The 14,010-nt window shown below is 37.5% G+C and overlaps 1 protein-coding gene across 1 annotated transcript in view; it reads right to left on the reverse strand.

The window, feature by feature from the left end:
- Positions 1-763: 763 nt before the first annotated feature.
- efhd1 (EF-hand domain family, member D1) overlaps positions 764-14,010 on the reverse strand; it is a 34,665-nt gene continuing 21,418 nt past the window's right edge. The window contains exons 2-4 of the mRNA XM_061918754.1: positions 7,188-7,335; positions 6,350-6,484; positions 764-2,260 (exon numbers count right to left, since the gene is read on the reverse strand). Of these exons, the coding sequence (XP_061774738.1) occupies positions 2,126-2,260; positions 6,350-6,484; positions 7,188-7,335 (418 nt within the window). The 3' untranslated portion in view covers positions 764-2,125. The remainder of the gene's footprint in view (positions 2,261-6,349; positions 6,485-7,187; positions 7,336-14,010) is intronic.

The following is a 14,010-nucleotide window of genomic DNA, read 5'->3' on the forward strand; positions in this document are numbered from 1 at the left end:
CTCTATCTTAACATGGCATATAGCTTCGCTTCCTCTGAAGTTATGCGCGTGTTTGCTGCAGGGGATACACAGAATTGCTATTGCGATATGCAGTGAAAACATGTAGCTTCTTTAATTTGAAAATTTCAGATAATTTTTACTCTTGACAAACTCATCTGAATCCAGATCAGGCGAAAAAGCAGCTCACCAGCGGATATCAGTACAGCGGCATAAGGAAGTTACCTCTCTCAGATCAATGCGCAGCTAAATGTAGTTCCTTAACGTTAGCGCTTAAAATAACAATATCGCTAATACTTGGCCAATATTGCGGTCACGAAATGTAAATGGAGTATTGATGGCGCTTTATGGATGATTATTTATCAGAAAATAATTGAGAACCACTGGCTTTGGGGATAGGTTGATTGGCAACACTAAATTGGCCCTAGTGTGTGAATGTTGTCTGTCTATCTGTGTTGGCCCTGCGATGAGGTAGCGACTTGTCCTGGGTGTACTCCGCCTTCCGCCCGATTGTAGCTGAGATAGGCGACAGCTCCCCCCGCGACCCCAAAGGGGAATAAGCGGTAGAAAATGGATGGAAATGGACGGCTTTGGCCATTTTTGTATTTGAAAAGTAAAAAAAAAAAAAAAAAAGTTTTTTTAATGAATACTTTCAAAATGAATTTGGTAGACTTCCAATGGTAAATGTACCCTGGATGGGATTGCCATATGTCAAATCAAGAAATCAAATAGTACTTTAGTACAAAAATGACAGTTTCACAACATCTGTGCGTTTAGTCCTTTATTGAAATGATCTCCCCAATCTGATAGGAAGTATGATAACATATTTCAGGTGCCCAAAAATAGATCTCACTAAACATTTTAATGTTTGGCAACATATTGTAGAGGTCTCTGCTAAAACAAATATATATTTTTTTTATTACATGAAAAAATACTTTTTTCCACAACAAAATACCCAAGAGCATAAGAGATGTATGCACAGTAGGTTTTGTTATACAACATACAAACATTAATTATTGAAAGGACGAATGAGAGACTTATAATGGATAACTAACTTTTACAGAAGTACATTACTTGATTGCTCTTGTGCTACAGTTGATTGCGTAGGTTTAAATGTGGGGTGCACAAAAAACAAACAATAAAACACATTTAGAAACAACTAATGTTGGCCTGTACAACACGTTATTATTATTATCATCTTTTTAATCCGCACACTAAGAAAAATCAAATAGTATCAATGGTAAGCAAAAACTTTGACTTTAAAGAGGAATGATGAGAAGTATTGAATGAAATGCTTTTCCCCCCTCTCACTGTTTCGGGACGGCTTAATAACGTGCCAGGAATGATTTGGTCATAATTACATCACAGTACACCTTACTCAAATACACCCCTATCTTGGGACTAGAGAAAACATAATTCCGGAAGATGTCCTCACAATAATGTACAACTTAATCGCAAAATTTAACAAATCGTCACCAACAGAAAGAAATGGGGTAGTTATAGATCGGTAACAATGAATTTCAATGTTCAACGTGAGTCAAAGTCAGGAGCCAACACTGCATAAGACCTAGCTCCCAATGCTTCCACACAACTAATCCAGTACATTGAAATGTAATTACTGAAATATATTACTTTTCCACACAAATATACAGTTATTTGAAATACATTTAAAAAGTTAAACAACAGGACCGTACTACAACGTAACGCCTTACATACCCAATTAACAATCTGAAATGAACTGAGCAAAGGTAGGGATCTATGAAAACAAACAGTAGTCAATGAAAATACAACATGAAAAGAATTTCACTTGAGGGTCAAAATGCAATACTTGTACATAGTGAGACGTACAGAAGAATAGAGAAACAATAGTAGACTGGAGATATGAAATTGGACAAGTCCCAATTGTTTTCTTTCTCAAGTAGTGCATTTACCATTCAACTCTTATTTTTTTAACACGATCATAACAAATTGGACGTGAGTGTTACTTAATATAACTACCTAACAGTGTTTTAAAGTGCCAAATTCTAAGCAACATAATTTAAGAATCAAAGTACTGCGAATGTCGTTTTCAAATCTGTTAAAGATAGGACATGCGTTGTCAGGATTGCCGTCTGCTTCCTGTGCATTATCATGAGCAGAATGCCGACTGCAGCTGCTTGAAGGCAGCCTGCCTCTCTTTTTTCTCAACTTCCTGTTTCTTGCGTTCTTCTTTCTCCTCTCGAATCTCGGCTTCAAACTTGCTGCTCACAGAAAGAGCCTGCATCTGGTGTCACACAAACAATATCCCTTCATAGGAGCACAAAGACATTCTTTCTGCTACACATTGCAAAGAGAATTTAGCATGCAAAGACAATATAGAGATTACATCATATTAACCATCCATCTTCTGTACCAGACCCATGGATTTGCCTTTTTTTATGATAGATTTATAGGTTGTGTTGGCATGGATACTTTTGGCAACCCGGGCTCAATTGAAAACCTCGGAGACAAACATTTTCACAGAAAATATATAATGTGATTTATTCAACTACGGTATTGCTGTAGCTCGTTCACATCAGATGCAGTCAGTAGTCACTTGTTCAATTTCTTTAGTTATACTAGTAGTGTTCCTCAAGGTTCCATTTAAGGTCCTCTCTTCTTATATAATTTGGGCTATTCAACTGGTGGCCCAAATCCTTCAAATCTGCAGAGCGCTCCTGTAACTCTGCCAAAAATATACTGTAGAGTATGTTGGTTCTCTGGAATATACAAAATAAGACTAATACTGAAAGGAAAAGTGCTGCCCCAGGTCCTTAGCTTTCTGGAACTATGGAACCCAAAACAATTTAGTTGAAAATCCCAAGTATACAAGTATGCAACTGACTATATTTCCTATTTCAAAAAGGCTTATTAGTTGCTGATGTTATTGTATCATTTATAGTGCCACTTGGAGAGATAAGGACAAATAATAAATAATGAAGAGTGAAGATGTGAGAAGCTGTCAAAGGTTTTGTGATCATTTAAAAGTGAAAAAGACAGACATTGTGGTGAAATGTTTGTTTGCACTGTCAAATAGCTGGCATTTCACAACATGACTACATTAAAGATGCAGCACATTATCAGAAAGCATCCAAACAAGCAGAAACAAAAAGAATGTCTATTTTGGGAGCTTATGCCATCTTATGTTTGACTTGTTTAACAAATGCTTTTTTCAAACATGTTATGTTGAAAAGTTAGCATCTAAAGTAGGGCTGGGTGATATATCGATATAAACGATATATCGCAGGTTTGTCTCTGTGCAAAAATGACTATATCGTAATATTTGATTATACGTTCTCCAAAAGTTGCTTTTAGCTGCGTGCATTACATTACTGGCGTTTCTCACACCTTCTTGTGTCTCCTTCTCACAGAGACATAAAACAAGCCCGCCTTGTTACCTACGTCACATACAGTCGCGTATGTAGCGCCACACGCTCTCGCCGAGAGCTAACGTTATTAGCATGGCTAACGTTAGCTGAGGCAGGTCGAGTTGCTTTTAGCTGTGTGCATCACACAACAGGCGTTTCTCACTCCTTCTCGTCTCCTTCTCACAGAGACGGAAAACAAACCCACCTTCTTACATACGTCACATACTCTCGTGAGTGCAGCGTCATACGCTCTCGCCGACCAGAGAGGTAGCAGCATGGCTAACGTTAGCTGAGGTAGGTTGGGGCGGGGCGGGGCGGAGCTTGTGACAATACAAGAGAGAGATGGTGTGAAACTGATCACAAATGGAGGAAGAACAAAAAATGCCCAAAATAATATCATCTGGCAGTGGTTTGGCTTCAAGCGGGAAGATATTTAGCAGACAACAGCAATATGCAGCACTATTAATTTGTTCTTTCATTTAAAAAGTCACCCGCGAGAGAATGAAGAGTATTTAATAATAAATACACTTTTGGTCAATTGACTTAGTTGTGATTTCCCTCTCTGCATGAAAGTTTAAAAGTAGCATATATTAATGCAGTATGAAGAAGGTTTTACTGTAGACATATAGAATCATCATACTGCTGTGATTATATGCATCAAGTGTTCATTCAAGGCCAAGGCAAAATATCGTATATCGCAATATGTCATAAACATATTGCGATATTAATAAAAGCCAATATCGCCCAGCCCTAATCTTAAGTTTATAAGTTAATGCTAACGAGTTGTACATCCTAAAATCAAACAACCCTTCTCCGAATAATACCATTGAAAATGTCCCTGTGTTAACTTGTTAAATAATTTTGTCACATATTTTTTTGTCTTTTTTGCTTAGTGTTTTTTTCACGACTTCAAATATTCTTTATATTATTAGTTATATACAGTGCGTACGGAAAATATTCACAGCGCTTCACTTTTTCCACATTTTGTTACGTTACAGCTTTATTCCAAAATGGAATAATTAATTTTTGACCTAAAACTCTACAAAAAAATTCATCGTGGGAAAATATATATTTCTTTAATTTGGAAAATATTAAAAAAAACAAAAAAAAACATAAAACACTTGTACAGAAATATTCACAGCCTTTGTTCAATACTTTGTTTATGCACCTTTGGCAGCAATTACAGCCTCTATCTTTTGGAAGTTTTTCCATTCCTCTTTGCAGCACCTCTCAAGCTCCATAAGGTCGGCTGAGAAGCATTTGTTTAAATCCAGGATGTTTCTGTACATTGCTGCATTTATTTTTCCCTCTATCCTTACTAGTCTCCCAGTTCCTGCTGCTGAAAAACAGCCCCACACCATGATGATGCCACCACCAATCTTCACTGTAGAGAGACATCTTGGATGAAAACCAATGTTTCCCATCCAACCTGATGGAGGTTAAGAGGTGCTGCAAAGAGGAATGAACGAAACTCCCCAAAGATAGATGTGAGATAGATGAGGCTGTAATTGCTGCCAAAAGTGTATCAACAAAGTATTGCGCAAAGACTATGAATACTTACGTAAATGTGTTTTTTTTTTTTAATATTCAATAAAATTGGTAAAAAAAATAAAAAAAAAATAAAAACTTTTCACATTGTAATTATGGATGGGGTATTGTCTGTAGGATTTTGAAAACGAAAATAAATGTATTCAATTTTGAAATAAGGCGGTAACATAAAATGTGGATAAAGTGAAGCGTTGTGAATAATTTCTGGATGCACTGTGTACATCTGGATACTGTGTTTATTTTCATTTAACTTTTTTTATTTTTCTATATATAAGTAATGTCTAGGGATATCCCCATGGTAAAGATGTAATTTTAATGTTATGTACATTTATAAGAAAAAAGAATAACGGTCGTCAGAACATTCCTTGTTTATTTCAAGTATTTTTCCCTAAAAGATGCATTGAAGCAACAAAGTGTGCTGAATTCCTTTACTCAAACCTAATCGATAGAATACTTGATTACTACAATAATTGATACCTGTAGCCCTAATCCATGGTTATCCCTACTCCTACAACCAGTCTGTGGGTTCAAAAAAGTTGAGGACTCCTGATCTATTGTAGTCAATTAGATCCTACGTATTGTATTCCACGTAAAGGTGCCACAGTTGTGCTTAGTCAGCAAAAACTATTGGCAGCAGGCAATTCCTAACTAGGGCCTATAAAATGGACACTGAAAAAAAAAAAAGATGATCAGGACTCCAAATGCAAAACAATCATTCAAAAGGCCTAAAACACAATAGATGACCTTTTATTCACTGTCCTGGCAGCTAATTAGCACAGCCATATTGAGCCTCCTATTTGCTTCAGCTAAGCTTTGTACTTAAGCTCTGCTTGTGTTGTTTCTTTGTTTTTGTGGGAACATTTGAATGAATTTGAATTCCTACAATGTGCTCCAAATGTTATATGCCATCTAAGGCTTCTGGCACTGAGCCCAAGCCCCAGGGGAAGCAGTTTGCAATCAATAAACCTCCTCATTGCTTTGCTAAAAGAAGGTAGCTTTTTTACAAGCTAAAATCTACTGGCTGCCATTACAATATCAATTAATCTTTGGTTTGCTCTGTACAAGGGGAGCAAAAGAATGTGTTGCAAATTTTAAAGTGTTGTGACAGCAGCACGGTCTCTTAAAAACTACTCTCAAGAACTTTGTTCTTCACTCGGAAGTATGGTGTGTGTGTACCATATTAGTACGTAAAAGTGTTTAAGACTGTAGTAAATGTTTATAAGTGTATGTGAAAGGTTAATAATGTCACGTGGAGGTTTTAAAAAGACCTTATATGCATATAATATTAATATAAATCATCAAATATATCCTTACTTAGCGGATATTCAACTCCCACTGGGGTCTGGAACATAACTCCCGCCATAATCAAAGGAACACTAATTACAGTCACTTGTCTAGCTAAGTACTAGAAAACATACCTTTGCTTCAAAGAAGTCTTTGGCTCCCATGACTCCCTCGGTGGCGACGTCAATCTCAGACAACCTGGCCAGTGCCATCAGGCCACTGTCTTCCTGCAGCTCCCCAGCTGCTGCTCTCCGGAAAATCAACAGAAACTTTGGGAAACATTAGCAATCGTTTAGAGCCTTATGTGTCCTTTCGTTGGATGTCAGTTGTTGGTCTACAAAACACACGCTTTTATATGTTTGGTGATATGATTTGTGCAATGAAACCTGCAGTGTGAAGCTCTTTTTCACGACTGAAAATGCTTGAAGAGTACACAGTGTTTCTCTCGCACAAGGTTTGTTTTAGGAGTTAGCATATCATGCAAAACGACGTTGTACATCATTGAAAGCTATGAACAGTTCAGAACCTTTATGGTAGGTTAGGTATATTATCAAAGAGAGACATTCATTCAGGGACAATCTAGAGGTCTTCACCAAGTAAAAGAATCATCTGATCTCTGTGCTTGTCCGTAAGAACAAAGTCATGTTTTACTAATGTCTCCAATAATTCATTCAATCAAATGCAAATATTATATATTACATTTTTAAATATATTATCTCTGTTCATACACACCTACTAAAAATAGACTGTCTTTTGTTTGTAAACCATGAACATAACTTCAGTTTGTTTTGGGAGCTTACTTCCTTAAGTGTAATCTTTTGTAGCTAAATTCATGCACCAAAGGCATTTCCTCCCCTCATCTACGTTTCAGCTCACTATTCTAATTATTAAATAGACCGCAACCTTAACACATAAAACCACTTTTAAAGCCACTGTAAGTGTAAAAACACAAATGTTTGACTACACACGCACCTCTCGAAAGCTCAGTTTTCCATCGAAGTCCTCATCAACCTCTTTAATCATGTTCTTGAGGCCCAAGTGGGTCTGTGGGGCCCCCAGCTTCTCCATCATGAGCTTGAGCTCCATTAGGTCAATGAAGCCATCTTTACCGGTGTCATACCTATTAAGCATACCGTAAGTCAAAGTCAGTTTCACTCAGAACTTAACCTAAATACACAAATTCACAGAGTAAGAATGCAAATTAATTTAATCCACAGCTGACTTAAGAACCACCATGCCATTAAAAACATGCAGGGTGGGGTCATTTCTTTCACCTGTTCCCAGCTGCCCTGCGCTCACACTGGCATGTTTGCTTCGGCAAATAAAAGCCACCATTTGTAGTGTATTACTGCAATTAACTGAGCTTTTGTGGATTACATCGGGTCTCATTTCAAGTTGTTTGATACATTTGAATTGTCTAACTGCTGATGACCATGAGGAGAATCATCAAGTGTAGTCCAACTGAAAGCTAGTAAGACAGGACTGACAAGTGGGGCTGAGGTTACACATTTAAATGGAGAAAGTTATGATGGACATGTCAACATAAAAGGAAAAGTATGTGTGCTAAAAGTGAAGAAGGCTCGACCAATGTGTGAGATTTATAATTTCAATTTATTAAGGACGGTTCAGTCTGACTCTGGCTCTCTCACTGTGTACCGATTTATAATGAACCACATTTTTGACGAAAGTAATGATGTAATCGTAAAATATTCATAATTGGCCATGACACAATTGTAAAAAGTGAATAACAATATTAAAAGCACAAAAATGTTTAGAAAAAACTGACAATCCTTTTGTTGCTTCTTTTTTTATAATGCCAAACAAAATTGAGCGACCTGTAATTTGTAGATGGGAGGGACGCAGTCGCTGCTTATTGAAAAGAGCAATACGTGCTTTCATGAAAGAGTCGCCAAAAGAATCTCCACTAGATTTTTTCCCAATAAAGTGTAGCTAAAGGAGAATTTCTTGTTAAATGTAGCGAAAAAGTTGTTAAAATAGCAACACTGATCCCTTTGGTCTTTGTCCTTCTTCCATGCAGACCAGGGGCTTCACGTAATAAGAGTTGCATGAATTTCCTAATACAAATTGGCGTACGTTGAAATCCAGGTAACAGCATACTAGGGGTGTGACAAAAAAATCGATTTGAATTTGAATCGCGATTCTCCCGTTGTGCGATTCAGAATCGATTCTCTTTTTTTTTGAATCTATTATTTTTTTTTTAATCAATCCAACAAAACAATACACAGCAATACCATAGCAATGCAATCCAATTCCAAAACCAAACCTGACCCAGCAACACTCAGAACTGCAATAAACAGAGCAATTGAGAGAAGACACAAACACGACACAGAACAAACCAAAAGTAGTGAAACAAAAATGATTATCCACAACAGTATCAATATTAGTTATAATTTCAGCAAAGCAGTGATTAAAAATCCCTAATTGACATTATCATTAGACACTTATAAAAATAAAAAAAAAGAACAATAGTGTCACAGTGGCTTACACTTGCATCGCATCTCATACAGTTGTGGTCAAAATTATTCAACCCCCACACAATTTTGGTGTTTACGCAAGTTGGACATTTATTCCGTATTTTGTTTATAGTCATATCAAATAAAGATGTGTCAAATAGACAAATGCAACTTAAATTGTAACACTGTATTTTACAAAATACCAAAAAAGGCCATTTTTCCTAATATCTCATTGACAAAATTATTCAACCCCCTAGTTACATGCATCTTTAGTACTTAGTAGAACACCCTTTGGCAGTAATTACATCCTTCAAACGGCCAGTTCATTCATATTCTTGGGCTTGCGTGCTGCAACTGCCATTTTTCAAGTCCCACCACAGGTTTTCTATAGGATTTATGTCTGGCGACTGTGAAGGCCACTCCAGAGTCTTCCAGCCCTTCTTCTGCAACCACTCTGATGTTGATTTGGAGGTATGTTTGGGATCGTTGTCCTGTTGGAAGGTCCAACGTCTCCCAAGCCTCAGCTTCGTCACTGACTTCATGACATTTGCAACTAATATATCCTGGTAGTGAATAGAATTCATAATGCCTTGAACGCGCTGGAGATTCCCGGTACGTGAGGCAGAGAAACAGCCCCAGAGCATGATTGACCCCCCACCATGCTTGACAGTAGGCAAGGTGTTCTTCTCTTTGTAAGCTTAATTTTTTCTCCTCCAAACATAACGTTGATTCATAGGCCCAAATAGTTCCACATTTGTCTCATCACTCCATAGAACAGTTTCCCAAAACCTTTGGGGTTTGTCCGGATGATTTTTAGGCATACTGGAGTCAATTGTTCTTGTGCCTGGTAGTCAAAAGTGGGGTGCGCCTGGGAGTTCTGGTATGGAGGCCTTCATCTCGTAGTGCGCGCCTTATTGTCTGGGACGAAACCTGCGTTGCCCCCTCTGCAATGTCCTGTTGTAGTTCCTCAGCTGTTACCCGGGGGTTTTTCACCACTGTACGCTTCAAATACCGGACAGCAGTTGCACACAGCATCCTCTTTCTACCACGCCCAGGTAGTGTCTCCACTGTGCCTTTAGCTTTAAACTTGCAAATTATGCTCCCAACTGTGTCTCTTGGAATGTGTAATGTCTTTGCTATTTTCTTATATCCACATCCTTTCTTATGAGGAGAAATTACCTCCTCTCCTGACTTCTTTGACCACTCCCTGGACTTCACCATGTTGCAAATACACCATTGACCATCTACAAGAAGCTGAGCATCACAGTCTTTTTCAATCAGTTTAATTGTTGCTCGTTATGGTTCTAATCACATCTACAGGTGTTTTCAACACCTAGATTGAAAAGACCTTATTCAAATTCTGTTCTGAAAACACCTAGATTGAAAAGACCTTATTCAAATTCTGTTCTTAAGAGTTATGATCTTCAAGGGGTTGAATAATTTTGTCAATGAGATATTAAGAGAAATTAGACTGTTTGGTATGTTACAAAATATAATGTTGTAATTCAAGTTGCATTTGTCTATTTATGCATCTTTATTTGATATGACTATAAACAAAATACGAAATAAATGTCCAACTTGCTAAAATACCAAAATTGTGTGGGGGTTGAACAATTTTCATCACAACTGTAAGCTTGACAACACACTGTGTCCAATATTTTCACAAAGATAAAATAAGTCATATTTTTGGTTCGTTTAATAGTTAAAACCAATTTACATTATTGCAATTAGTTGATAAAACATTGTCCTTTACAATTATAAAAGCTTTTTACAAAAATCTACTACTCCGCTTGCATGTCAGCAGACTGGGGTGGATCCTGCTGAAATCCTATGTATTGAATGAATAGAGAATCCTTTAGAATCTGGGGAAAAAAAATAGTTTTTGAATCGAGAATTGTGTTGAATTGAAAAAAAATCGATTTTGAATCGAATTGTGACCCCAAGAATCGATATTGAATCGAATCATGGGACACCCAAAGATTTGCAGTCCTACAGCATACGCAAGCAAAATTTGAGACGTAATAAAGAGTTCGCACGCACTAATCCAAGTCCACTTCTTTTTTTACATCCCAATCAACGAGGAATTGACTGCAGATGTGTGTGTGGCTAGGCATGCCCAGACCCCGCAAATGCCACGCCCCAGTAACAATACCAAACCATATTGAAATTAGCTATGTGCCTGAGATCTGCACACACTGCCCAATCTGAAGTTAGTAAGAGTCAGTAGGAGGTGCTTCTCTCTCGCAAACGAAAGAGTGGGATAGTGTGTGCGAGCCTGTCAATGCTGCTGGCTCCGAGAACAGCACATATACTGAAAAAATGAGCGTTGAAGAGGTGGGTGACTCTGATTACCCTCATCCCCCATATATATATATATATATATATATATATATATATATATATATATATATATATATATATATATATATATATATATATATATATATATATATATATATATATATATATATATATCCATCCATCCATTTTCTACCGCTTATTCCCTTTCAGGGTCGCGGGGGGCGCTGGCGCCTATCTCAGCTACAATCGGGCGGGAGGCGGGGTACACCCTGGACAAGTCGCCACCTCATCGCAGGGCCAACACAGATAGATATATATATATATATATACACACATCTATCTACTGTATATACATACCTATATATCAGTGACATGCTGTCACAAGAAGCCTTAACCATGATATGTTCCAAAACAAAGTAATAAAATAAAATAAGGTTTAATATTTCTCTTTTGGTTTATGCTTTTTATGTGATTTTGGTGTGGTTCCTGTATATTTTGATAATTTTCATGGTCAAAATCATGGAAATTCCATGTTTCCTGATCAAAACAATGCCGCAGATGAGAAATGAGGCAGACACAGGTAGTGCCTCCACGGCTACACACAGTGTGTATTGGGCGTGCGTGCGAGGGGGCGCATGTTTGTTGCCACGTGGTAAAGGCAGGTCTTGAAGCAGCAGGTACCTCTGCCTCAAGTTAGGGGGCGATATATAATGTCAACTTGCAGTTCAATGCCTCAGCAGTACTCTGACTCGCCACAATGGAAGAAGTGGGGGCGCTCAAGCTAGCATACACAGGTCTCTCCAGCAGAAGCCAGCACTTTTTTCATTTCTTTTTATTAACTGCATTTATAACAAACATGGCATTTTTATTAGAGTAAGCCAGCATTTGTGGTTGTTTTTTGTCAAACGCAAAAATATTGTTTGATTTTTTGGATTGAAATTGGATTAAATTAATGATTCTGCCAATATGGAGGATTATATACTGTATCAAAAATTAAATACTTCTCTAAACTGGAATTTAAGACAAAATGAATGCGATCATACAAAGTACGTTTTCATGGAGGATAGCTATTGCTGTTTCACATACAAATACAGAAAGTTAATGTACAATATACAAAGCCCGTTTCCATATGAGTTGGGAAATTGTGTTAGATGTAAATATAAACGAAATACAATGATTTGCAAATCCTTTTCAACCCATATTCAATTGAATGCACTACAAAGACAAGATATTTGATGTTCGAACTCATAAACTATTTTTTTTTGCAAATAATAATTATCTTGGAATTTCATGGCTGCAACACGTGCCAAAGTGTTGGGAAAGGGCATGTTCGCCACTGTGTTACATCACCTTTTCTTTTAACAACACTCAAAAAACGTTTAAGAACTGAGAAAACTAATTGTTGAAGCTTTGAAAGTGGAATTCTTTCTTTTGTTTTATGTAGAGCTTTAGTCGTTCAACAGTCCGGGGTCTCCGCTGTCGTATTTTACGCTTCATAATGCCCCACACATTTTCGATGGGAGACAGGTCTGGACTGCAGGTGGGCCAGGAAAGTAACCACACTCTTTTTTTACGAAGCCACGCTGTTGTAACACTTGTCTCGCTGAAATAAGCAGGGGCGTCAATGATAACGTTGCTTGGATGACAACCTATATTGCTCCAAAACCTGTATGGACCTTTCAGCATTAATGGTGCCTTCACAGATGTGTAAGTTACCCATGTATTGGGCACTAATACACCCCCATACCATCACAGATGCTGGCTTTTGAACTTTGCGCCTATAACAATCCGAATGGTTATTTTCCTCTTTGTTCTGGAGGACACCACGTCCTCTGTTTCCAAATATAATTTAAAATGTGGACTCGTCAGACCACAGAACACCTTTCCACTTTGCATCAGTCCGTCTTAGATGATCTCGGGCCCAGCCAAGCCGGCAGCGTTTCAGGATATTTTTGATAAATGGGTTTGGCTTTGCATAGTAGAGTTTCAACTTGCACTTACAGATGTAACAACCAACTGTAGTTACTGACAGTGGTTTTATGAAGTGCTCCTGAGCCCTTGTGGTGATATCCTTTACACACTGATGTCGGTTTTTGATGCAGTACCACCTGAGGGATCAAAAGTCCGTGATATCATCGCTTACGTGCAGTGATTTCTCCAGATTATCTGAGGTTTTTGACAATTTTACGGACCGTAGATGGTAAAATCCCTAAATTCCTTGCAATAGCTCGTTGAGAAATGTTGTTCTAAAACTGTTCGACAATTTGCTTTACAAATTAGTGACCCTCACCCCATCCTTGTTTGTGAATTACTTAGCATTTCATGGAAGCTGCTTTTATACCCAATCATGACACCCAACTGTTCCCAATTAGCCTGCACACTTGTGGGATGTTCCGTATAAGTGTTTGATGAGCATTCCTCAACTTTTATCAGTATTTATTGCCACCTTTCCCAACTGGCATCAAATTCTAAAGTAATGACTATTTGCAAACAAAAAAATGTTTATCAGTTTGAACATCAAATATGTTGTCTACGTAGCATATTCAACTGATTATGGGTTGAAAATGATTTGTAAATCATTGTATTCCGTTTATATTTACATCTAAGACGCGCAATTCCGGAAGAAGATTTTCCTTTTTTTTTTTAACCGCCCAGTTTGCTTTTTTTTAATTTTATTTTATTTATTATCGCTTTCCGCCAGTGTTTTATTTTGTTTATATTTGCCGGGTCAAATTTCCGTCCCTGTTTACTGCGTTTTTATTGGTTGTAAATTTTGATACGCCAAAAGTTTTATCAATGACAAATACTGCGTTAGTTTGCACTGGGAAAACTTAACAGCGAGGGCCTGTCAAAAGAAAGACTTCATGGTGAACATTATGGTGAGTGTAAAGTCAACCTTATCAACTTCATCTTATGCCATGTCACCAGTAAATTAATTGTTTTAGTATTTGTGAGTTCAAGGAAACTTCACTTTTATCTCGCGCTGAAGCAACATCGTTTGAGTATGGAAACGGGCTAGC

The sequence above is a fragment of the Nerophis ophidion genome, linkage group LG13 (assembly GCF_033978795.1).
Source record: "Nerophis ophidion isolate RoL-2023_Sa linkage group LG13, RoL_Noph_v1.0, whole genome shotgun sequence".
Taxonomy (NCBI): Eukaryota; Metazoa; Chordata; class Actinopteri; order Syngnathiformes; family Syngnathidae; genus Nerophis; species Nerophis ophidion.